The sequence below is a fragment of the Phyllostomus discolor genome, chromosome 1, assembly GCF_004126475.2.
Source record: "Phyllostomus discolor isolate MPI-MPIP mPhyDis1 chromosome 1, mPhyDis1.pri.v3, whole genome shotgun sequence".
NCBI classification, from domain to species: domain Eukaryota; kingdom Metazoa; phylum Chordata; class Mammalia; order Chiroptera; family Phyllostomidae; genus Phyllostomus; species Phyllostomus discolor.
The window spans coordinates 188948427-188975170 of record NC_040903.2 but is presented as its reverse complement, the minus strand read 5'-3'; the positions used below and the strand labels follow the sequence as shown (position 1 = coordinate 188975170).

Sequence of the window (26744 nt, the reverse complement as noted above, 5' to 3'; positions counted from 1 at the left end):
AAATACTGGACATGTGAAGCCTGAAAAGACAGATAAGAATTGGTACAAGCTTTTTAAGAATGAACTAAATAATATTGTATAGAAATCAATGGGAAACTATTTAAATGTAGAATTTAGCTGAAAATTCTAGAAATTAAAAAAATATGTTTGTACTCTGTAAATGCAAGGTAACATAGTTCTATTTAATTTGTAATATTTTTAATATATGTATTGTAAAAAGTATATTTTTAGAGAGAAGGGAAGGGAGGGAGAAAGAGGGGGAGAGAAACATCGATGTGAGAGAGAAAGATTGGTTAGTTGTCTCTTGTGAGCCCCAACCAGGGACAGAACCCGCAACCCAGGCACGTGCCCTGGCCAGGAATCCAACCGGCAACCTTTCACTTTGTGGGATGATGCCCAACCAACTAAGCCACACTGGTCGGGGCAATTTGTAATATTTTTAATGATAATTATGGCTATAAAGGGAATAGGTGGTCTGGAGGGAAAGAGGGCATGAGAGAGAGATAAACTTCTAAAACCAAAGTCTAAGTTATGACATGCTGAATATTGAAATTCATTACTTTTAAATGCTGTTATAAAACTTTGAGAAAGCAATATTACACAGTGTTTTTATTTTTCTTAAAAAATCTTTTACAAAATAGAAGACATAAATTTTAGATAATTGCTTAAAAGTACCATTTTTCATTGTTTAAAAATTATTAATTATGTTATTATAGTCCCAATTTTCCCCCTTTGCCCCCCATCTATCCAGCATCCTCCACTCCCTCTGGCAATCCCCACACCATTGTTCATGTCCATGGGTCTTGCATCATGCATGTAAATTCATTGGCTATTCCATTTCCTGTTCTGTACTTTACATCCTCATGGCTATTCTGTAACTACCTATTCATACTTCTTAATCCTCTCACCTCTTTACCCATTCCCTACACTCCCCACCCATCTGGCAACCATCAAAATGTTCTCTGTATCCATGATGCTATCTGTGTTCTTGTTTTCTTAGTTTGTGTTTTAGATTCAAATGTTTACAGATATGTGTTTATTGCCATTTTATTGTTCATAGTGTTGATCTTTTCTTAAATAAGTCCCTTTAATATTTCATGTAATAATGGTTTAGTGATGATGAACTCCTTTAGTTTTTTTCTTATCTGGGAAGCTCTCTGTCTGCCTTTTGATTCTAAATGATAGCTTTGTTGGATAGAGCAATCTTGGCTGTAGGCCCCTGCTTTTCATGACTTTGAATATTTCTTGCTAGTCCCCTCTAGCCTGCAAAGTTTCCTTTGAAATCAGATGGCAGTTTTATGGGAACTCCTTTGTAGGTAATTGTTTGCTTTTCTCTTGCTACTCTTAAGAGTCTCTCTTTAACCTTTCGACATTTTAATTGTGTTGTGTTTGGAGTGGGCCTCTTTGCATCCATCTTGTTTGGAACTCTCTGTGCTTCCTGGACTTGCATGTCTATTTCCTTTATCAAATTAGAAAGTTTTTCTTTCATTATTTTCTCAAGTAGATTTCTAATCTCTTCCTCTTTCTCTTCTCCTTCTGGAACCCCTATGAAGCAAATGTTGGATTGCCTAAAGTTATCCCACAGGCTACTTACACTATCCTCATTTTTTAAAAAATTCTCTTTTCTTCTTCTTGTTCTGATTGGTTGTCTTTTGCTTCCTTATGTTCCAAATCATGGATTTGATTCTCAATTTTATCCACTCTACTGTTGTTTCCCTGTAAATTGTTTATTTCAATTAGTGTATCCTTTATTTCTGACTGGATCTTTTTTATGCTATTGAGGTCTTCACTAAGTTCCCTGAGCATCCTTACAACCAGTGTTTTGAACTCTGCATCTGATAGATTGTTTATCTCCATTTTGTCTAGTTCTTTTTATGGAGTTTTGATCTGGTCTTTCTTTTGGGCCATGTTTCTCTGTCTCTTCAATTTGGCAGCCTCCCTGTGTTTGTTTCTGTGTATCAGGTAGAGCTGCTTTGACTCCATGTCTTGGTAGCATGGTCTAATGTAATAGGTGTCCTGTACAGTCCAGTGGCACAGCCTCCCCTATCACCCAAGCTGGGTACTTGAGGTGTGCTCTTACCATGGGCTGAGTATACCTTCCTCTTGTAGTTGAGCCTTGGTTGTTGTTGGCAGGTCAATGGGAGGGATTTATCCAGGCCAGTCAGCTGCAAAGACTGACTGTGACCACCAACCACCAACCTCTACTCTCTGTGGAAGATCAGCTGCGCAGGGGTAGGGTGGTGGTGCTCTGACATGGCCTGTAGCTATGCACTGGGTGCATTGGCCCTTAGGTTTTGGGTGGTGCAGGCCAAGGTCATCTCCCACCTGTGTTTTGCCTTGGGCCACCCTGCCTGAGCTATAGAGCAGTCTGAGATGGCTGCTACTTGTGCTGGGCTTAGAGAATCCCAGGCAAATCCAAGCTGGGAATCTAGACTGGTTGCTGCTAGTGCCATGCCTGGGGCCACTTAGCAAGAAGTATGGGGGCTGGAGGCTGTAAGTTGGGTGGGATGGAGTCCCAGGGGATCTCCAGGGTGGGGCAAATAGTGTTAGCCTGGTTTATGGAGTCTCAGATGTAGGACTCTGCTGGCTCTGTGGCTCTGCTCACATTTCTGTCTGGGAGAAAGCTGTCCCCCAGTTCTCACCTCAATGCCAGACACTTCAGGTCCTCCCTGTATTCCACAGGTGCCTTTCAAGCTGCTACCCTGGTGCTGGATCTCAGAAGGAGTGAGTCTGAGTAAGTTCATGCGTGGGTCCTTTAATAGGAACTTCTTGGGGCTCCAGAAGTTTCTTCCACTAACTCAATCCCTGCTAGTTTTTGTAGCCAGAAGTTATGGGGGCTTATATTCCTGGGCTGGGGGGCCTGGGACTCCTCACTCCCAAGATATCCCTCCTGAATTTTTATCCATCACATGTGGATGTGGGACCAGCTTGTTTTGCGTCTGTGTCCCTCCTACCAGACTTGATGGATGTTGTTTATTTAATTCCATCATTTTTAGACTTCCATTCAACTCCATTTCTTTCAGTTTTGAGTGATGGTTGTTCTATAATGTTATTTTGATGTGGTTATGTGAGTTTGTGAGCCGTGTTTACCTATGCCACCATCTTGACTGGAAGTCCTTCAGTGTTTAACAGAAGAAATATTTTGTTTCTGAGCATGCGTTCTAATCAGAGTTCTACTAATATTTGGGTAACTTAATCCATTGTAAAATACCTTCATTTATAAATCAATCATACCTCTACTATTTCCTTTCCAAAACAAACATGCCCTAGCAAAATTAGGAACTATCCAGGTGTGTTTTGGTGCTGGCCAGTGTTCCTTTGATGGGCTCGCCTTCCTCTGTGAAAGTCCTTGGCCCTCCACCCAGCAGTGAGTGCCTGCTGCTGTCAAAGCCTTCTATAAGAACAGACATGTGTTCACTCTCTCCCCTCTTCTTTTCTCTTTCCCTTTGGCTTTCCCTTGTTCTCTGCCTTCCCTTCCCCTCCCCTTCTCTTCCCTTCCCTCCTCTCCAAACCAGAGTCTACTATTTACCTTAATATAACTTAAAGTTCACTTGTTTCTACTCTTAAAATTATTTTTATTCTAGCCTTTTATGTTAAATCACAGAATGAAAGATTTTTGTCTCCCCCATTTAAATGGAACTGCAAAGGGCTATTCAGTGATACCGATGGAAATGGCTGCTACTTGAAAAAAAGTTAGGTGAGTTTAGGTCCCGTCATGCAGGGTTGATGAGCTGTAGTCACCGTGGAAGTCCACAGCATACCTGCTTGTAGTCCAGAACTATGGGGAAGACTCAATCCGGTCACTTAGAACACTTAGAGACGTGCACCTGACGGCTACAACTGAACGACCATCCATGGTTACTAGTGCTCATCGGCACTGAAGGGATGCGCATAAACTCGTCCCACCACTTTCACACACTAGCCATTCCCAACAGTGAGTGACTCTTCATAGATCTGATACCAGTAACAAAGGTTTTGCTTGATCATTCTTCCTGGAATATATTTGTCATGTACCCTGAAGGGCAAAGAGATAAATGAGGCAATGTTCATGCTAGGTTGTTTTTTTTTTCCCCCTGCAAAGTCCCTCTTTTCCCTGAATGCTTTTTACAATGAATGTTTTCTTTGCCCCCAGAGAGACACTGAAAAGGAAGGTTAGCGGGAGCAGCTGTGTCAGCCCCGTCGCCAGTCCGGGTTCGAAGAGGGATGCCCATGTCTGTGCCGTCTGCAGTGACTACGCCTCAGGATATCACTATGGAGTCTGGTCATGTGAGGGATGTAAGGCCTTTTTTAAAAGGAGCATTCAAGGTACAAGAGTGTTGTTAGCTGTTTTAGTTTTCCACTTTTGCTTTTAAGTAGTTTTGCCGATGACCTGGCAAAAATTTCACCACTGGCCTCTTTGACACATAAAGCACGTGATGCGCAGTTGAGAGGATCACGTGTGTTTGGGCATGGGGTGGATTGTTTCAAGTGTAGAGGACTTTATAAGTTGTGAATCTCCACCCCAGGACCCCAGAACTCAAGTGGGTCTGCCCTACCATTACCCATCACTGTCTTCTTGGGAGAAGATGTCTAGTTACAACGCTTGTCACAATAACGCTTAGGAAAAAATGTGTGGTTGCTAGGAATTGCAAAGATCGTTTCTTCCTTTGACTTATGTTTAAAATCTGGCGTGCATAACCATCATGATGGCAGGCTGACTCCCGAGGAAGAGAGAATGAATACATCTTCCGAAATGGTCAGAAATCAGGAATTCAACTCCAGTGGGCTTTGAGAATTGATCTAGAGGCAAGTCTTGCCCCAAACCAGTGGAGCCTCCGTTCACCGTCCTGTTTTCTCGTCTGGGTTTAGACTCTTTCTCTGCCCTTCTACAAATTTCTGCTGGAATGAGCTGCTTTTCTAAATCACCTTTTTACTCCATTTCAAAGTGTGCACACGTAGTTGCAAGGCCAGTCAGCCCATCGTCACACTTGTCCTTGCCATGCTGTCCTTCCCTTGCCAGCCCAAATTTGCTGAAGTCATTGTTTTTTAAATTGAAGTAAATTCATTGAGGTGACATTGGTTAATACATTAAGTAAGTTTCAAGTGTAGAATTCTGCCATACATCATCTGTATATTGCATTGTGTGCCCGCCACCCGAAGTTAGTCTCTTTCTACCACCATGTATTTGGCCCTTTACCCTCTTTATCCTCCCCCCACCCCGCTTCCCCTCCGGTAACGACCATACTGCTCTCTCTGTCTGTGAGTTTGTTTGCTTCATTTTTCATTGGCAGCTTTCAGTTTTATATCCTAATATGAGTGAAGCCATGTGGTTTTTGTCCTTTCTCTCTCACTTATTTTACTTAGCACAATATTCTCCAGCTTCACCCATGTTGTCACAAATGTCAGTATTTCATCCTTTCTTGTGTCAGAGTAGTATTCCATTGCCTGTGTGCACTGCATTGTCTTTACCCAATCCATCGAAGGACACTGAGGTTGTTTCCTTGTCTTGGCTACTGTGAATAATGATGCAGTGAACATAGGGATACATATATCTTGACAAATAAATATTTTCAAATTTCTCAGATACCCAGCAGAGTGGCTGAAGTCCCTTTCTTGCTTACTTGGCTCTCCTCTGTCTTTCCGCTCGATAACTCCTCCCTGGACAGCCCTCCTCTTAGGCAGCATCCTGTGTTCCATCACACAGAGCTCCCTTCCCCTTCCTGTCAAAGCCTCAGTGCCTTGTTCTTAACCAGTTAAGAAAAGCAACCTTAAAAGAATCTACAGTACAAATGGCAGAGATTTACTAAATTAACTCACCCCACTGATAACTCTAGATTAAGAGAACATTTTACCTCAAGCAGAGACGCTGGTAGAATCCAGAGTGGGGGGTAGAGGGGTGGGGATAGAGGATTATTAGATAAAGGGGCACCTTCCTATGGATCTCCTGAAATTCAGCCTGAATAGGTGACCACCCATTCATCCTGGATCTTCCACCACTTTGTAGTTCATTGACTTTACCTGCAGCCTGTCTCCTCTTCTGTGAAATGGAGATACAGAGTTGTTCCAAAAATGAATGAGGTTGGTTATGTGAAAATATGTGGTTAATTCAACATCATATAAATTCAAGATATTTTTTTTAACTCTTCTGTATTCAGATATTAATCCCCCCCTTTCTTCCTTATACATCTCCTCTAATCCTCATCTCCTTTAAACCCACCTCTTCTACAATCTACATAATTAGGTGGACCAAGGCCTCTGCTATTCCAAACTTAATTTTCTTATCAAAAGTTAACATACATGACAGAACCTAGGTCATCAAATAAACGATTTACAAAACATAAATCATGGCATTTGCTTATTTTTGCTTTTACACACACAGTTTTTTATTCTACATTTAACATATTCATTATTTAAATATATTTATTTATGATAATTTTAGTAGTAGATTATAAGACCAGGTCCAGTGCCCCACTATTTTTGATAAGAATGATTGAGTTTTTTTTGAAATTCAGAACCAAACTCGTGATATGATGACAAGTCTGTATCTTGCTGAAGTTCTAGAATTTTATCCTTTAAGGAAATTCTGATCCAGTACAACTAACTGCATCCTTGAAAAAGAGGTCCTTCTTACTTGCCATTGGGGAAAAATCTCCTTGCATTCAAAGGAACCCTGAGAGTGTAACTGATAACAATGAAGAGCAAGTTTCCTCCGCTTTCCCCAAGTCATTCCTTCCCTACTGCACGTGCCGAGGAACCGCCGGGAATGGGGAGAGGGGTGTCACATTCTGAACGTGCAAAAGAGTAAGAGTTAGTGTTCTTACAATTACCTAATGCTAAATGACTATGGGCTCTTCATATTTTTGGCATCCTCTGTACAAATGCTTTGTAGTAACTGAAAGAGGCCACTCAGTTCTTTTCCTATTAAAAGAAATAAGAATCAAATATATTTATCTTAAGTAGTCGAATTTCTCCACATTGTTTTATTGAATAAACATATGCATTTTCACTGAGTTTTAAAATAGGGGAGTTTATTATTTGTATTTGATTTTATAAATATAATAAATTCCCCTATTTTAATTGAATAGTTTTGTGAATTTTTATTTTTTTTATTTTATTTTAATCATTGTTCAAGTACAGTTTTCTCCCCCCTACTCCCATTCCAGCTCACCCACCCGTTTTGTGAATTTTTAAAATGTATATGGTCAAGTATCCAGCACCATAATTCATATATGAAACATTACCATCACTCCAAAAAAGTTTCCTCATGCCCATGGTAGCTAATTTCCTCCCAACCTCCCAGGTCCTGTTAACCAGTGACCTGTTTTCTGTCTTATACTACAGTTTTGCCTTTTCTAAAATGTGACATAGTTGAATGATAAATTATAAAGTATAAAATACATATTCATATCTATGTATGGTTTCTTTCACTTACAATGTTTTTAAGATTCATCTGTGTTGTTGGATGTATTAGTGATTCATTCCTTTTGGTCACTAATATGCCAATATATAAGTGTACCCCACGTTTTTATTCTTCATTTGTTTCCAGCTTTGTGGTTTTTTGAATGAAACTGCTATGAGCACTTGTGCATCATCTCTCTCTGTGGAGACATGTTTTTGTTTCTCTTGGAGTAAATGCCTAGGAGTAAAATTGCTGGTCGTATGAGAAGCTTTATAAGAAACTGACTGTTTTCCAGAGTGGTTGAACAATTTTGTGTTCTCAATAGCAGCGTAGGAGAGTTCCAGTTGCTTTATATCCTGTCAGAACTTAATATTGTCAGTCTTTTGAATTGTAGCCATTCTATTGGGAATGTAGTTATATCTCATTGTGATTTTAATTTTCTTTTCCCTAATTACTGATGATTTTGAGCAACTTTTTGTGTATTCCTTTGTACATACACTAGTGTATTATTGTCTCTCTATTCTTGTATAAATATATTATTTTAACTTATAGTTTTATAATGAATTTTAATACATAACAGTATACATATGTTCGATTTAAAAAATGTCCTAACTATTCTCTCTTATTTATTTGTCCATAGCAATATTGGAATGATTTTATTAAGTGACCTTCTATCCTTAATGTTAAGAAAAGTAGAGATTTTGTTAAGCCCAAGAAGTATTTTGGGAGGACTCTCTATGATGATTTTCACATCAGGAAACATTATATCTCCCTTTACTTAGGTCTTTTCTAGCTTATAATGTTGTGTCAGCTTTTAAAAATATTTGTCTGGCAACACATATCTCAATGACATTTCCATAAATTTCATCCTTTTAGTTATTTATTTTATATCCATATATAGCAGTAATTATTACTGTTATATTCTACTACCCATTTTCATTTTGGTATTCATAACCACCTTTCATCATTGTTCTCCGAAAGCTAAAATCAATTTGACTGTTGCTCATGAATCTTCACCCCTGTTTCTTAACATCTAAGAGGCTGAGCTTTAAATGGGAAGCTCTCACAGCCAATAGGGTATTTAGACGATTCTTACCTGGGAGGCATATATTCCATCGCTTGGGATTTATTTGTCTTTGAACTCAGGAAGAATGTCCCGAGGGAACTAAACGGAAGGTAGATGCCTGCTATTGCAGTGTAAGAGTGCCAGGGAGGGCGCCGGTGATAAAAATCGCTCTTTTAAGATAAGAACACTGGAAGGCTGGGCTGAGATTAAAATCAGATCTTCTGATCCCAAGTCCAGTGGTCTCTCCTCCATGCAGTGGCATGTGAATGATAATGGGTATTCAGACAGACTTCACTTTTCAGAGAGAATGAAGATAATCTTTTATACTTTATATTCTACACGGCACATTTTCTATAAAATTTTATATCTCAATTAAAAAAATTAGTGGCATATTTTGCTTTTAATTTTGCTTTGCACTTTTCTGTTCTATTAGTACAGAGTAGCATGCTTCTCAGACTGCCACATGGGACAAGAAACTGTTTTAATTCACTAGGTACTCAGTGCAGTGTGAGGAGGACTTTTTCTTTTCTTATTTTTTTTTTTGCCAGAAGTGGAGTGAATTACCAGGACCATTTTGCATAAGACATTTTCTAGGCTGTTTATATTGAGTGTGTTCATCTTATTATGCTTTCTGATCCTTGTTTAAATAGAAAACTTTGTTTAAATAGAAAACTATGTTTAAAAATAAACTGAGGAAAAAAATTTAATGAAAGCGAGCCTCTAGTGTCCCTTACATCCTTATTGTTATCAACTTCTTTATAAAACCAATAAGGATAATATCAGTATTGTTCTTAGAATTTTTAGAAGATACTAAAGCTTGCTAATACTATGAAAAGTACTGTGGGATTATGTTTTTCTTCTAATTATAAAGCATTATGTTCTAAAGTGTAATAGAAAACTTCTGATTATAATTGTATTTTGACCTTTAAAATATAATTTAGTTTTGAATGCTATGTGAGGATAAAAGCAATAAGATAATTATCTGTTTTCTCAAAATTTTTTATAACACACGTTATATGACCCCTACTCTGGCGTGTGTGCGGAGCCCGTGTGTGTGACGACAGAGGCGCTCCCTTTGTCAGGGTGTGTGGCATAGCAGCTGTTGGTGGGGCAGGCTGTTGTGCTTATGCTGTGATTAGATAAGACTCCATCAGCTCAGACAGGAGAAAGACTGGAAGCTAGAAAGATTTCCTCCCAGCCTGGAAGAGAGCGTAATTAATTTATGTCAGCATAACTTATTTCTTATTTCCTACAGTTAGTTACTGATAACGATCATTATTTATTTGGATATCCAAATTATTTCAGATTTGGTCAGTAGGATTCCTTTACACTGCCTTCTGTGTGTGTGTGTGTGTGTGTGTGTGTGTGATGTACTTCTAATTCTTGGGCACTTCTTTACTTCCCAGCACAAGAAGCTATTTCAGGTTCAACTTGTACTTTCTCTGCCCCAGTCCCAAAATAAGCTGTTTCTCCAAAGAGCCCTGTTTCTTTTTAAAGGAGAATGATATTTATAAACCAAGATCTGGGTGCTAGTTTGCTCATTGATTTCAGAGACCCCTGCTTCCAGCCTCTCTCAAAGAATAGAGTTAAGGAAAGTATTTATTCCAGTATCTATTTAGATCCAGTTTAAAGAATACAAGAGCCTGTGTATCTAGTGCTCAGGCCATGAAATGGGATATCTTCGGAGTCCCAGGTTCCCGCTGGGTGGTCCTGCTAGTCCCAGCTCCTTCCCTTCCCGCAGAGGTAAGACAGTCCTAACTTCCGCCTTCCTTGCCAAGGTTTTACAACCTCAGCATGCTTCCCTAAGCAATATAGTTTAGTTTTCTCTGTTTTTGAACTTTACATAAATGGAATCTTCTCCTTTATTTTATTTTTTTGTGTGTATGTATGACTTGTTTCTTTTATGACTTGCCCATTTAATTTATCATTGAGATTCATCCACTTCCCATGTTGAAATTCTGGATCATTGTAGATTTAATGTAAGAAGTTCAGGTCATATTATTTATTAGAAAGACACAATTAAGAAATAAAGGTACAAAAATATCCTATGCACTTTTATTTTTATCAATTATAATTCTATTCTATTTTACTCTATTCTATTCTGTTCTGTTCTGTTCTATTCTATCCTGTCTCATTCCATCCATTCCCTCAATCTCGCAGGTCCAGATGTCTGTCTTCATCCTCCCCGCACTACCCAGTGCAGACAGCCTCATCTCTGGTTTGCACAGATACAACAGGTTCTCACCTTCTCTCCTGGCCTCCATCAGTTTTGCTGCCTCTAATCCATGCTCCATGTAGCATCTGAAACAATTTCTGAAATGGAAATTTTCATATCTCTTCCTTACTTAAAGAATTAAAAGAAGTACCATTATCTGCAGTCAGAGATTGCTATATAACTATTATCTGACTCCAATAAGCGTTATTTTTCTTAGATGTAAGTCTATGAGTTAGTTAGGTGGACTCTACTTCACAAAGCTTGGCTCTAAGCTTAGGGTTGAGTTCACATCTGCTCTAAATGGCTCCATATTCTCCTTGAGTCAGTGGCTACCTGAGGCCAAGCCAAAGCGTTGGAGTGGCACATCTCCAAACATACCATTGGCTAAAGCAAGTCCCATGGCCAAGTCCACCATCAGTTGGTGGGGAAGTATATTCTGCCCACTCTAGTACACTGCAAGGTCTCAAGGCTAAAGGAGGAATTGAAGAATTGAAAAGAATAATCTAACCTAAAGCCATTGTTAAGTAGCAGTTCTTTTTGTTCTTATTTAGTTTGCTAATTTCGTTTTTCTCTTATGGACTAGTTCAGTGATTTTATTTGACTATGAATTCCCATAAAAAATATCATGCTAAATCGCAAAGAGGGATAAATGTTAAAGAATATAAGCAGCTGAATTTGGTGACCTGATATTTGAGGAGCTCTGTGATTTGGAGCAAATCAATTCCAGGTGACTGTCTCACTTTCCGTGTCCAAAGGAGAGTATTTCTAAATGTATCCCTTGTGAATTCTAAGTAAATGTAGAGAATAACCTATTAGTCAAAATGTAGGATATTAAAAATATTCCTAAGTTTCCTTTACTAAGAAGGCATGGATGAGGCCACACTTTGGCCTTTGTACCTGCGCCTGTCATCAGGACGATGTCCCTTATCTATCAGCTTGGTAGCACGATCAGTGTTGTTGACCGGGAGGATATTTACCCACAATATTGTAACAATAACCTTCCTTTTTTTTGCTTTGCTGTAGGACATAATGATTATATTTGTCCAGCTACTAATCAGTGCACAATAGATAAGAACCGGCGCAAAAGCTGCCAAGCCTGCCGACTTCGGAAGTGCCACGAAGTCGGAATGGTGAAGTGTGGTGAGTGCCCTTTCCCTTCTCACTGTGTGTGGGACGTGCTGAAAGCTACGGGGACCTGTACTCTGGGTGAGAGGAGCTTTGGGATCTGTTAGTCATCTCTGAGCATTTGTCTCCTGTCACATTAGCGGGCAGTGACTTATTCCCTGTATCTGCCAAGAACAGAGCTGGAGAGAGTGGGAGCAAGGTACAGGAGGCGGTTTGGGCCCATGCAGGGAAGAACTTTCTGCAGTTTAAGTGGTCTGACAACAGAGTAGGCTGCCACATGAATTAGGGCACTCCAGCCACCAGAGTGCTCACACAGGGGCTGGATGACCATCTGCCTGCGGCCTTGGAAAGTCTAAGGATGAAAGTCTGGTGAATGTTCACAGCTAAAGCTGTGATGAGAAAGTGGCATGTCCTGTGAGCTACGTGGGTGGCAGAGATAGACTAATGCCTGTCCCTCCAACAGCTTTCTAGAAGTGGGAAGAAATCCGTAGGAGTCAGAAACATGAGAGAACTATGGAAAGCACACAGAGCATAGGTCTTGTTCCGTGACAGCATGTGTGTGTACATATGTCAGAGTAAACAGGTGTGTCTGTGGGCACACACACATATACACACATACACAAAAATAAAGCAAAGGAAAATGAGCCCATTAGCATAACAACCGACAGTGATGCCTACACCTTGCTCTGTCCACCTGGCTGACTTTCAATTCACTTGTCTGCAAACACCTGCTGATTTCTATATAGCTCTGCTTGTACTTTTCGTACGCTTCTGCTGGCCAAAAGTTTGCCTGTGGTTAGTCATAATTTCTCTCTTTGTAACTATTTCAAAATTTTAACACAAAAGTCTCTCCCTTTTTTCTCTGAAAATCTCTCAGTATCTATCTCTTTAACATTCTCTGTCCTCTTTTTCTCTGTATGGACCATAGACAAGACCCCTCCCCTAGTTCAGAATTACAGCAGAAGTTCTCTCAGTTCGAGCACAGTTCTCTGGCTTCCTGGTCCCACTGATGTTTCCAGCCTCCTCTGGGAAACGTCCCCTCAAAGCCCAGGGTTTCCCAGTGTGTACTGGTTACCCTCTACAGCGATGGAACGTTTCTGCTCCCACCCCTTCAGTTATATCCTTATCAGCAACCAGTGGACTTCTTCCCAAACCTATTTCTACTCATCGGAATTGTTATATAACCTAACTAAAATGTATGTAAACATATGAAATATGAGTAAGAAAACACAGTTGTTTCTGTGAAAGCATTGAATAAAGCTTTGAAGCGATTGTGTCCAGTAGGTATGGGTGAGATGGGGGTGGTTATAAACTAGAAAGATTCTGAATTCAGATTGCTTTATGAGTGCTTCAATTTTTGCTCTGTTTTAAAGAAGCTGAAACTGATAATTCAGAGAAAATGTATCATGGGTATAGTTTATGCAGGAAAATAGTGTGATTTCATTGGCAGAGGTGCTTAAAGAGAAAGTCTTGCTCTCTGACAAAAGATTGCAAATAAATGTTTCATGGTTTAACTTACAGTATTTTAAGGTGAGTGGATATTTTTTAAAAAGATTTACAATTTAGTCTTGGGATAAGAATGCTTTTTTTATGTGCGAATAGCCAGGAGAACAATCAGAATAGCCATGGGTTTGCTCTATCTCCCTGTGTGGGGATGACAGCTCAGCATCTTCCAGATGCTGTTTCTTTATTCACCTGATACAGGTGCACACGCATGAAAGAAAATAAAATAGCGCTTCTGCTGTTTTCTAGCCTTTCTATTTTAGGCAAGTTATTTGAGATTCCTTACGCCTGGTTACTCCTCTGTACGCTGGAGCTGTTAACAGCACCGGTCTTCCAGAGCAGTGGTCAGAATGAGATAATCTGTGTGCTATGAACAGTGTCTGACACACAGAAGCTTCTAGCAGGCGGTAACTGTCATTATTATCATTTGCCGTTGTGGTCATGGTCGAGGTCACTTTCTAATGTGGAGCACCCCCATTTGGTAGAGATTCTCATCAAGCTTACAGGCACATTGAGTGCCTGGATTACAGTGTTGCAGTCATGACACTAGAACTGTCCTTGGTAGAACAATGTGAGTTCCTTGTCAAGATCCTCCTTTTATTGATCCTAGAATCCCCATAACTTAGTACGGGGCCTACTACATAAGCACTTTACCAGTGAAAATTGGTCAAATAAATTTGAATGTATGGATTCAAACCCTTCCATTTTGTATGTAAACCTGTTTTGTAAACTCCTTATCCTCATATTCTACAAAAAAAAATGTGTGATCAGAAAGTTACTTTCTTAAACCTTACGTTGTATTCCATTTCACCATGGGAGTAATAATAGATCTTAACTATCTGTAGCACTCTATCTAATTACTGATAAGAATGAATTGTAGTTTAGGCTTTTAATTCTTCTGGTAATAAGTGAGATTTGAATATCTCTGGATGGATAGAGTCCTTGTACTGCAACTAGCCAAGGATAAGGGGAAATTCAGATAAATTTTGTTGGGAGCAGATAATTGAAATTTTCTCATACTTGTTAATTAATATATTTTTGAAGTGGACAATTGGATTTAGTGAACAAATATAATGGGAGTATAGAATCTGGACATTTTGCAGGTTTGAACTTTCAGATTATTTTTAAGGGAAAATTTATATAAACTTGTACCCATGCTAATGATATCCTGACTAATAACACATCTTTCTTAATTTTAATTTCACATTGGTCTTTAACCACTGGAACTTAGTCTGTTTAGGTTTATTGTGATCACTGATATTTGGATTCATTTCTGTCATATTATTTTGTACTTTTAAAAAATTCATCATGATTTTCTACTTTTTTCCTTTTTAGAGTTGATCACATTTTCTTGTTTGTCCTCTTCTACTAGTTTAGAAGTCATATTTTCTCTTTCAATATTTCTAGTGACAACATTTTGTATATTCTTGATTATTTGAGAATGCAAGCTAGTTTTCTAATAGAAACCTCTCAGCTCAGATAAAGAAACTTAGGAAGTTCTATCAAAACCATTCTCCTGTCATCTTACATGTTATGTTATTGCCTAGGGTTTTGGTTCTACCTTGTTTCTCTACCTCCAAAATTGATGATTATTATTTTATTCATTCAATGGTTTTTATATTGACTCTCATACTTACCAATTTTTTTTCTAACCATTGTTTCTTGAATCACATCTCTTTGGTCCATTTTTTTCCATTCACAACAAAGCAGTATAGTAGTTAGTTCAAAGGGGCTGTGAGTGATATATCTTTTTAATCTTTATTTAACTGAAAATGTCTTTAGTTTATCCTCACTCTTAAATAATGGTTTAGCTTGGAATATTATTCTATATTGCAGGGTTCTCCCCTCCCCCACCATCTTAAAGCCATTATTTCATTGTGTTCTGGCCCATAAACTTACTGTAACTGAAACATTTTTTTCACATTTTCTTTATTATTGTTCAAGTACAGTTGTCTCCAGTTTCCCCCCACCCTCCCACCCCAGCCATTCCCACTTCCCACCCTTGATCCTACCTTCCTTTTGCTTTGTCCATGTGTCCTTTATACATGTCCCTACAGGCACAGGAATAGAAATAGATCTATAAAACAGAAAGTCCAGAAGAATACACTTTTATGCACAATTATTTTTCAATCCTCACCAGAGGATATATTTATTGATTTGAGAGAGAGAGAGAAACATCGATTCTTTGCCTCCTGTATGTGCCCTGGCTGGAGATTGAACCTCCAACCTAGATATGTGCCCTGACCAGGACTTGAACTCACAACTTTTTGGTGTACATGGATGATGCTCCAACCAACTGAGCCATCTGGCCAGGGCACACTTATTTTTTAAATGACAAGGCATTTTATAAAATTTAATGGGAAAGCTTAGTCAATAAATACTATTGGGAAAATTGCACATGCATTTGGAAAAACATAACATGAAATATCAGTATGACATGAAACAAACATACATGAAATTTTAAATAGATTTGAATTACAAAGTTCTTAAAGAAGATATAGGAGAATATTTGTATAATTTTGATGGGAAACAAAAAGATAGATTTGGCTATGTACTACAGATATGATGACCAGAGACACCATGACAAATGTTGCATACAACAAAAGCTGTTTATTGTTACTATATAAAATGCCTTTATAGATCATTAGGGGAAAAGGAGACAAGAGAAACAAGGAGGCGATTTACAAGTACAAGACAGACAAATTAGTCAACTATGCTAGTAATTAAAAATACAATAAAATGAGATTGTTTAATCAGCTGTCAGATTAGCAAAGATTAAAAATTATCTTTAATGCCCAATGGTGTTATGAAAAAATAGGTAGCCTTAAAGTGTTATTTGGATTATAAATTTTAAAATACTTTTGGATGGTAACCTGTCAATATATATCAATATTTTAAATATTTATGTATATGCTTTGTTACAGCAACTTCACCTCTTTGAATTTATTAGAAAGAAGTAGTAATTGGATACATGTACAAAGATGCATTTTCACTGTAATATTTATACTAACAAAGAAATTATGACCAACCTAGATTTCCATCAATAGGAGCTACTTTAAATTAGTGATGCTATACTCATAAAACAGAATGCTATACAGATTATTAAATTGAAATGATGAAATGGCACATTTTGTAATAAAAAGCTTATAAAATAGTATATTCACTATGATGTCATTTTGCATATAAAATATGGAAAAGTAAAAAAGCATTAAAAAACAAAGAATTTATGCCAAAATTTGTGCTCTTCTATATTCTCCAGATTTTTTCAGTTGATTTTCATGTGAAAGACTTACTTGTGTATATAAAAAGAATATGCACACATATGTACACAAACACATGCAATCAAACATTTTGAGGATGTATTATAAAATATATTATTTGATAACTGTTTGGAATTATCAATGTTCATTTCCTAACTTTCCCCCATCTTCTGCCTGAAGAAAGTTCCTAATTTTAAGGTTTGGAATGAGAGGTATGTCAACACCCTTTAAAAGGGGAATGGATTTGGTATCCATAGATGACCTCGAAAGGAAGACCTTGAGATCATTTGGGCTGTTGTCCCTAAAATGTTGTGTAACTGATTTTTGCTAATGCAGTCACGAGTATAATAATAATTGGTCCATACCCTGCAGGTTTCAGAAAATCAGTCAGGCTTCTGGTCTAAGATGCATTCTGAGAACAGGCCCAGGTTTTTACAGTGATGTCATTTCTTCATTTTCACCCTGGCTACTCTGGGAACTAGACTGCTGGGTTTGGGAAGGGACTGGGGAAAACACTATCATCCGCTCTTCACTTTAGGCTCCAGGAGAGAAAGGTGTGGGTACCGCATAGCACGAAGGCAGAGAAGTTCCGAGGAGCAGCTGCACTGTCTGAACAAAGCCAAGAAAAATGGTGGACACGTGAGCCGAGTGAAAGAGCTGCTGTTCAGTACCCTGAGCCCGGAGCAGCTGGTGCTCACACTCCTCGAGGCAGAGCCTCCCAACGTGCTGGTGAGCCACCCCAGTGCACCATTCACTGAGGCCTCCATGATGATGTCCCTGACCAAGCTGGCCGACAAGGAACTGGTGCACATGATCAGCTGGGCCAAGAAAATTCCAGGTAGGGCTCTCTGCGTCTTAGCTTCCCATGCATTTGTAGGAAGGCCTGCCTCTAACATTTATGGTGCAAGAGTGTAAAGTGGAGATCCACAAAAGATGTCTCTGTATTTAACAGTTTGACATCTTGATTTGTAACCTTTAATGGAAATACGTTCTTTCTTCCTATCTCTACATATCCACCTTCCATGCAGTCTGATTGACCAGGTTCTAATTTTGACTTTTTGGACTCCTCTGAGTTCTCTACCAGACATGTCAGGGCCCCATCTATTCTCTTCCTAAAACTGTGTTCCCACCCCAGACCTGTCCCACGTGGCCTTGTGCACATATGCCCAACCGTCTGTGGATGTGAGCCTTCGGTCACCTCTCACGCCTGTTCTGAGAGGGTAGGCCAGGGAGGAGACCCAGCCAGGCTCTGGAGATGGGCTTGGGGCCATTTGGGCAGGAAATTCAAGGGCTCTGGGACCTGGAACACATTCCAAAAGGAAGTGATCTGGGCTCCGCAGTGACCAGTCTCCTGGGCGAGGGCTCTTCACCCTGAGAGCAGGGGTGTAGGCAGGGGAAGGTGAAGTGGGTGCAGTACGACCAGTCCAAAAATAGATTTGTCAGATGCTAAGTAGGGATTTATAAACTACTCTTCCAGTAGAGAAAGAATTCATAGGATGTACATGAACAAAAAGTAAATCAGCAGCTAAAATAACATGAATCATCAGTAAACCTGAAATTCTATCAGGTTAAAAATAGGTTTGATGATTCACTAGTGATTGGGAAACAGCATTTTCCATGCTGTAATGGAATCATTTCCCCAGGCCAGTTGGTAATACGTACTTGTAGTACTGCACTGTGCTAAAACTACCATCTGATTATTATTTGCATTGGTGTTCCTGTGAGAGTGAATCTAGGATTCTAACATAGATGGGCAGCAACCCATCACTCTCTGAAAGGGCTTATCTGTGCACATCTTTACAGTCATCTAAGAAATGAGGGCTCTCTCCAAGTTCTAAGCCACTAGGGACAATTCCCGTGGCCTGGGCGCAGCATCTGCAGTGAGCGAACTGGAAAGACCGGGAGTGTGGAGAAGCTGGGTGAAGAGCAGTTGGGGGTAAAGAGCTGTGGGACCCAGGCCTGGGGTAATAGTATCTCTTTGGATCATTTGTTGGCTCTGAGCTTCCTGGGGATTTTCTGGTTTCCAGTTCTGTTTTGATACTCTAGCATCTTCGCCTTTGCTAGAATTATATTATTTTATTTTCTCTGCTTTTTCCCATAGGAGACAATACTGATGCTCTTTCCTTTGGCTTTTGCAATATATGTATTACAAATGCTATTTTTTTCAGAACCCCATGCAGAAAGTAGTGGTGGAACTAATTAATGCTGAGAGATGTGCAGTTTCTTTGTGACATAACAAAACCAAACTCTAAAGCTGCATTAGGCCCTCTTCAAGCCTGGTATTTTGAAAAGTTTTCAGGAAACTTAGGCATAGTCTGGAGGTGTTATTCCCTCCTCCCCACAATGCCATCTGATATATTTCTTGTCCAAACAAAAAAAAATTAAAATATCACCTAGTCTTGATCTTGTTGAACATCTACAAGTATAAAAACTTGGTCTACCTTGGTGGGGTTATTGTCGATAACTGTGGGTGAGATTGGAACATGTACACATTTTAGGAACCAGATTTGAGCATAGATTGTGTCTTTGGAAAGGATTTATTGATCTTTCCATCCATTACTCCATTAAATTCTTCTGGGCGCAGATTTCCATTATAATTGTCAAGGACTTGATCCACATGTGCTCTCTGTGCCGTAGTTTCCTCATCTGTAAAGTGAGGATGATGAGAGATCCTTCCTGTAGGAAATTCTCAGGGGCAGGCATTGTTACCCCTATGTTGCCTACAAGAAAACAAAGACAAGGGGATCAAGTAACTAGCAAGGAAGAGGCTGAGCTGGAATTCTAACCAGAGCCCACTGCACACCAAGACCATGGATTTGGGGACTGTATTTATATTATACTGCTCCCTCCTTTTATTGTGGCTTGTGGAGAAAGCACCAAAAATCTCTGATTTGCTTTTGAAGTGCTCACCTCCCTAGAAATGACCTGTTTGCTTTCCGGTTCTTTGACCAATGCATGCTATTAGGCTATCAGGCTGTCGGGACCTGCTTCAATTTTTATATTTGCTCTTCAGGATAGAATAGCCTAGAGTCAATGCTCCCACATAGAGAAGAGTGATTCTAACACTGGATGGGAAATTTTAAGCAATCAGAAAAATCCTTTCAGTTGAAGCCTTGACTTTCTGCAGAGGCTGGCCCCTGCTCTCTCTGCACACCCCTCCTCCTCTCAGCCCCAGTCACGGTCAAGGCCAGACAGCCAGCCTCTCTGGCTGGCAGCAGTGCAGGGCAATTATTAGAATATAGCTCACAAAGACTGGTTCCAGCTTTCTGTACCTTACTAGCATCTGTCTGGGGAGCTGTATATGCCCAGGTAACAGTCCTTTATACATTCTAAATGAAGTATAAGTTACCTCTAGAAGGGGTCCAGGCCTGGAAACTGAGTTGTGCACCATAAGTTCAAACTTTTCTTCCTTAGGTCAGCATATAACCACATCTTTAATATGTGATTGTTTCCTTATTGTTTGTGTTTTCAAAGCTTTTGAAAACTTGCTCTTCTATTTCTAGAGAACCAGGGAGCTGAGGAGGAGGGCGGGTGTGTCTCACAGCCTCTTGCTTTCCCCAGGCTTCGTGGAGCTCAGCCTGTATGACCAAGTGCGACTCTTGGAGAGCTGCTGGATGGAGGTGCTAATGGTGGGGCTGATGTGGCGCTCCATCGACCACCCCGGCAAGCTCATCTTTGCTCCAAACCTCGTTCTGGACAGGTGAGAAAAATGCATTGTGTCTCTTCTTTGACTTGAATGAATGGTTGAGTGAGTGGGAACAAAGCCCTGGGTGCTGCAATTAAAATTTCACACCTGAAAGGACAGTTAAGAGGATTTCAATGTCAGGAGCTCCTTCACTGGGTCAAGAACCCAAAAAGGAGAGAATGGGTACAAGGATTCAGTGTCCTGTGACTCATTCCTAGTGTGGCAGCCATAACGGGGCCTGTGTTCTGCAAGGTACGTGGCCCCAAGTGAACATAAATCAACTTGGATTTTTGGGCATTAAAAACTCCATTTTCAGGCTGTAGTTTTAAGTTGTCCTGCTGATCTTTCCACCCATCTGGAGCAATTACATTGCCAACTATCTGGATAGGTGATAAAATTCTTACAAATCTGCCAGGTTTATTTTAATGTTTTTTAACTCATTTTAATTGCATGTACTATATAGCATTTTTGGCAGTAGCAGTGGAAGGAATGGTCATTAAAACCAATGAAAGTTAATAGAAATTGAGGAATGCCGTAACTTGGTTGCATTTAGTTTCCTTTTAAAGATGACACAGAAAAGAAGCCGATTTTTAATGAACTTAGGTGAGCTGTTCATGGAAAGAGAGCCGGAATAGACAGCACTGAGGCATTTTAGTGGGGAAAGTGGAGTAATTTCTTGGTGTAAATTTAAGCACCAAGAAAATCTCCATGGAAATTGATTTCCATATTCCTTATTTTCAAAAATATAAAAAATATACCCATTACATATTTCTTATTTTGAAAAGGTTCTGGTGTTGAATGTTTAGTCACACTTGACTCTGTGCAGAATGGAAGGGTACCTAGGGCTATGAATGAAAAGTGGATGCCCTAGCTCTTGGTGTTACCTCTTTAGATCATCAGAAAATCCTCCTGCACATGTTAGGCAGATGAAAAGTATCCCCAAGGTATTAGCAACCATTTTACCTGTCACAGATGACAACATTGGTAGAGTACTGTTCTAAGTAATGGAGGTGTTTTGGTGAACGGAGCCTGTGGGGAGAGCTGGAACGGGGGGAGGGGGGGTGGCTCAAGCAGGAGCAAGCCCAGATGGTAAACCACAGAGGAAGGTTCTGAAAGCCTTGGGCAGGAAGGACCCTCCAGTAACAATCAAAACAGTTAACAGATTGGCTTGTGTGCCAGGCACCATCTTTAACATTTGGTGTGTGTTCACCCATTCCATCTTCACAGCAGCCCCTCTGGGTAAGCACCACTGGTACCCCTTTCCTTCATGGGAATGGGAGGTTAAGTACTTTCCTACAGTTATGGAGTAGTAAGTGGTGGGGCTGTGAGACCCACACTCTTTTCTGCAATAGGACATGCCTCTCAGCAGGATAGAGAACTAGAAGGGGAAAGAGGAGGAGGCTAAAAGGCAGACTAACTTTCTTTTGTACTTTATTCTTTTGTCTTAGAACAAGTCTATTCTACCTTTCACCCACTTCAGAAGCTTAGTCCGTTGTCATTTCATGGAACCATGTTACAAGGCAGGCTGAAAGGCGAAGCAGCCAATCAAGCCATCCCTCCTGTTCATTCATTCATTCTCATTGTTCCACTTGGTGAAAGCCATATTCATCCCCCTGTACACACACAAATATACCCATTCAATTTTCCTAGAAGGCAGTGCTAGGAAGAACCAATACCTTCGTTCTATACTTTGGTAGCTATACCTTGATGAACCAATACATTTGCAGACTTGGGATTAAGTTATTTTACTTTTTGTCTTGTTTTCTAAATTGATGCCACATTTAGTGTTTATTTTCAGTGACTGTTTAATTCCTGGTTTTTATTATAATTCATTCTCCTTTTTGTATGGGCTCTTTAACTTCTGTAAGTATGTGTGGAAGTTACTATGAATTGACACAAATCCAAGATAAGTTTTAAGTGTACCTTTGGCTAAGTAATAGAAGAGAAAACAAAAAAAGTCTTTTTTTTTAAGATTTTATTTATTTATTTTTAAAGAGAAGGGAAGGGAGGGAGAATGGGAAGGGGAAAGAGAGGGAAAGAAACATCAATGTGTGGTTGCCTCTCATGTGGCTCCCACTGGGGACCTGGCCTGCAACCCAGGCATGTGCCCTGATTGGGAATCAAACCTGCGACCCTTTGGTTCACAGTCCGCGCTCAATCCACTGAGCTACACCAGTCAGGGCAAAAAAGTCTTTTTTTTTTTTACAAAATATTTTTTAAAAGCACATTACTCTTTAAAATATTTGAAAGTATTATGTTTTACTACATATAAATCTAATTTATTTTATTGACTATAGAAGAGGAGTTTTGGGGAATTGCAAATACAGACATTGAGCAGGCACTTCCAAGTCAGTGGCTGCTGGTGGTTATTTTTGTTGCATTTCCTAATATTGTTTTTAACACATTAAATCTGTAAAGTCTAGGATTTCAAATCCTAGAGAGGGGTTGCTTATTCAAAAATATTCAAAATGTTACTTATTCAAAAAGTCAGGGACCATGCACCATAAAGAAATTCATTATGAAATTCTTCTACAACGTGAACAAGTAACTTTCACGCTACTTTCCAACAGCTGTCTTTTGGTGGATTGTCCTGTCACGGTTCCTTCAAGTATGGCCGTATGAGCAGTGAATACAACTAAATTAACCCATTTGTGGAAATTGAGAGTGCAATTTCTGCTTCCCTTTATTCTCATTGGGGCTTCTGCAGCAAGAAAACTTCAACCTACTGAGGATGAGAGGAAAATCCAGTTGTCTCATTAGCTTATTTCTAACAAGGTAGTTCTCTTAGTAACCACTGGAATCACAAGTTTGGATGAAGGTCTACCACAGAATGGGAGCTGCTATTGCTCAAAAAGCTATACATGCTGAGACATTTAGTGTCCTTAGCACCAAGGGAAAACTGTCTAATGTTAAATGGTATTAAAAAGTCAGAGGAAGTTAAGCTCTTGGCCTGGACCCTCTTACGGATGTTTATGGAGTTTCGTGGAATCATGCATGTAACTGTGAATGTCCCGAGTTTGTGTTCACGTTAGTCATTTGTGGACTGAATTTTCTTCAAGATACCAGTAGACTTTTAAAAAAATATATTTTATTGATTATGCGATTACAGTTGTCCCATTTCCCCCCTTCACTCCCCTCCACCCTGCCTACCCCCCTCCCACCCACATTCCCCCCCCTTTAGTTCACGTCCATGTGTCATAAGTTCCTTAGCTTCTACATTTCCCCTACTATTCTTGCCCTCCCCCTGTCTATTTTCAACCTATATTCTATGCTACTTATTCTCTATATCTTTTCCCCCCTCTCCTCCTCCCACTTCCCTGTTGCTAACCCTCCATGTGATCTCCATTTCTGTGGTTCTGTTCCTGTTCTAGTTGTTTGCTTAGTTTGCTTTTGTTTTAGGTATGATTGTTACTGTGAGTTTGATATCTTTTTTATACTGTTCATATTTTTTATCTTCTTTTTCTTAGAAAAGTCCCTTTAACATTTCATATAATAAGGGCTTGGTGATAATGAACTCCTTTAACTTGGTCTTATCTGAGAAGCACTTTATCTGCCCTTCCATTCTAAATGATAGCTTTGCTGGATAGAGCAATCTTGGATGTAGGTCCTTGCCTTTCATGACTTGGAATACTTCTTTCCAGCCCCTTCTTGCCAACAAGGTCTCTTGAGAAATCAGCTGACATCCTGATGGGAACTCCTTTGTAGGTAACTGTCCCCTTATCTCTTGCTGCTTCTAGAATTCTCTCCTTCATTTTTACCTTGGGTAATGTAATTATGATGTGCCTTGGCATGTTCCTTCTTGGGTCCAACCTCTTTGGGACTCTCTGAGCTTCCTGGGCTTCCTGGAAGTCTATTTCCCTTGCCAGATTGGGGAAGTTCTCCTTTATTATTTGTTCAAATACGTTTTCAATTTGTTGTTCTACCTCTTCCCCTTCTGGTACCGCTATAATTCGGATGTTGGAACATTTAAAGATGTCCTGGAGATTCCTAAGCCTCTTCTCATTTTTTTTGAATTCTTGTTGATTCATTCTTTTCTGTTGGTTGTTCCTTTCTTCCTTCTGGTCCCTTCCATTGATTTGAAACCCAGTTTTCTTTCCATCACTATTGGTTCCGTGTGCATTTTCCTTTGTTTCTCTTATCGTAACCTGCATTTGTTCATCTAATTTATGAGCAAAGTCAACCAATTCTGTGAGCATCCTGATCACCAGTGCTTTGAACTGTGCATCTGATAGGTTGGCTGCCTCTCTGTTGCTTTAAAAAACTGGCTCTGGGGCTTTTAATTCTGTTTGAGCCATCTTTTTTATTTTATTTTATTTTTTCCTTTGGTCTGGTTGTGCCTGTTACATATGAGGGGCGGAGCCTTAGGTGTTCGCCAGGGCAGGGCACCTCAGTCACTGGGTTGTGACGCTGTATGTGGGGGCAGGGTCTGAGAGGGAACAGTGGCACCTCCTCCACTCTCTCTAGGACTTCAGTCCCCTTTACCACTTCCTACAAGCAGATTGGGCCCTTCTGGTGCTGGTTCCTGGGAGGGTGGACTTGTGTACTTTCTTGGACTCTGTGGGTTTCCCCAAGGAGCCTCCTGTGAGGCTGAGAGAATCTTCCCGCCTCAACCCCCACAGGTGTTTTCAGTCGGTGCCTTCAGGCTTTGTTTCCCTGGTGCTGGGTCCCTGGGTTGCGCGGTCTGTGTCACTGTCCATTTTCACTTAGTTTGTCTGTGCACGAATGTGTGGCTGTGGACAGCCAGCTGCTTTGTGCGCCTCATTGGGTCTGCTTGTTGCCTCCTGCACCCAGGGTCTACCACCGGTCCGTCAGCTGCCCCTGCGCATCTGGGGTCTGCCAACTGCCGTCTGCTCCCTGCTCGCCTACGTCTGCCAGCCACTGCTTTTTCCTGCCAGGACCCCTCGACCCCTCTCTGTAGGCCTCTGACTCCGCCCCTCCTTACTAGTCTGGATGAATGGTAGTCAGACTTCTGTTCGGTTCATTTCTCTCTGTTCTGGTTGTTTTTTTGTTTCTAAATTCTTTTTTTAAAATCTTTTTTTAAATTATTTTTTAAAAATATATTTTATTGATTATGCTATTACAGTTGTCCCATTTTCCCCCTTCACTCCCCTCAACCCTGTACACCCTCTCCCACCCACATTCCCCCCCTTTAGTTCATGTCCATGTGTCATACTTATGAGTTCTTTAGCTTCTACATTTCCCGTACTATTCTTGCCCTCCCCCTATCTATTTTCAACCTACATTCTATGCTACTTATTCTCTGCACCTTTTCCCCTTCTCTCCTCCTCCCACTCCTCTGTTGCTAACCCTCCATGTAATCTCCATTTCTGTGGTTCTGTTCCTGTTCTAGTTGTTTGCTTAGTTTCTTTTGGTTTTGCTTTAGGTCTGGTTGTTAATAATTGTGAGTTTGCTGTCCTTTTACTATACATGTTTTTTCTTTATTTTCTTTTCTTAGATAAGTCCCTTTAACATTTCATAAAATAAGGGCTTGGTGATGATGAACTCCTTTAACTTGACCTTGTCTGAGAAGCACTTTATCTGCCCTTCCATTCTAAATGAGAGCTTTGCTGGATAGAGCAATCTGGGATGTAGGTCCTTGTCTTTCATGACTTGGAATACTTCTTTCCAGCCCCTTCTTGCCTGTAAGGTCTCTTTGGAGAAATCAGCCGACAGTCTAATGGGAACTCCTTTGTAGGTAACTGTCCCCTTATCTCTTGCTGCTTCTAGGATTCTCTCCTTCATTTTTACCTTGGCTAATTAATTATGATGTGCCTTGGTGTGTTTCTTCTTGGGTCCAACTTCTTTGGGGCTCTCTGAGCTTCCTGGATTTCTTAGAAGTCTATTTCCTTTGCCAGAATGGGGAAGTTCTCCTTTATTATTTGTTCAAATATGTGCTCAATCTGTTTCTTTTCCTCTTCCCCTTCTGGTACACCTACAATTCGGATGTTGGAGCGTTTAAAGATGTCCTGGAGGTTCCTAAGCTTCTCCTCATTTTTTTGAATTCTTATTTCTTCATTCTTTCCTGCTTGGTTGTTTTTTTCTTCCTTCTGCTCCACCCTATTGTTTTGAGTCCCAGTTTCCTTCCCATCACTATTGGTTCTGTGCATCTTCCTTCATCTCTTTTATGGTAACCTGCATTTTTTTCATGTAATTTGCGCCCAAAATCAACCAATTCTGTGAGCTTCCTGATCACCAGTGTTTTGAACTGTGCATCTGATACATTGGCTATCTCTTGGTTGGTCAAAAGGATGAGTCCTGGGGGCTTGATCTGTTCTTCTGTTGGAGACATGTCTCTCTCTCTCTCCTTTTTTTTTCCTGTTTCTAAATTCTTGTTGTCCTTAGTTTTGGTTGCTCGAGGAGGCACAGTGCAACTACCTATGCCTCCATCTTGGCCAGAAGTCCAGACTTTTTACTTCTTTTTTTTAAAGATTTTATTTATTTATTTTTAGAGAGGGAAGGGAGGGGGGGGAGAGAGAGAGAGAGAGAGAGAGAGAGAGATATCAATGTGTGGT

At 40.1% G+C, this 26744-nt stretch overlaps 1 protein-coding gene across 1 annotated transcript in view; it reads left to right on the top strand.

The window, feature by feature from the left end:
- The window catches only part of ESR2 (estrogen receptor 2), a 60431-nt gene that overhangs the window by 14308 nt on the left and 19379 nt on the right, over positions 1 to 26744 (top strand). The window contains exons 3-6 of the mRNA XM_028507276.2: positions 4133 to 4305; positions 11683 to 11799; positions 17086 to 17385; positions 20109 to 20247. Coding sequence (XP_028363077.1) covers positions 4133 to 4305; positions 11683 to 11799; positions 17086 to 17385; positions 20109 to 20247 — 729 coding nt within the window. The remainder of the gene's footprint in view (positions 1 to 4132; positions 4306 to 11682; positions 11800 to 17085; positions 17386 to 20108; positions 20248 to 26744) is intronic.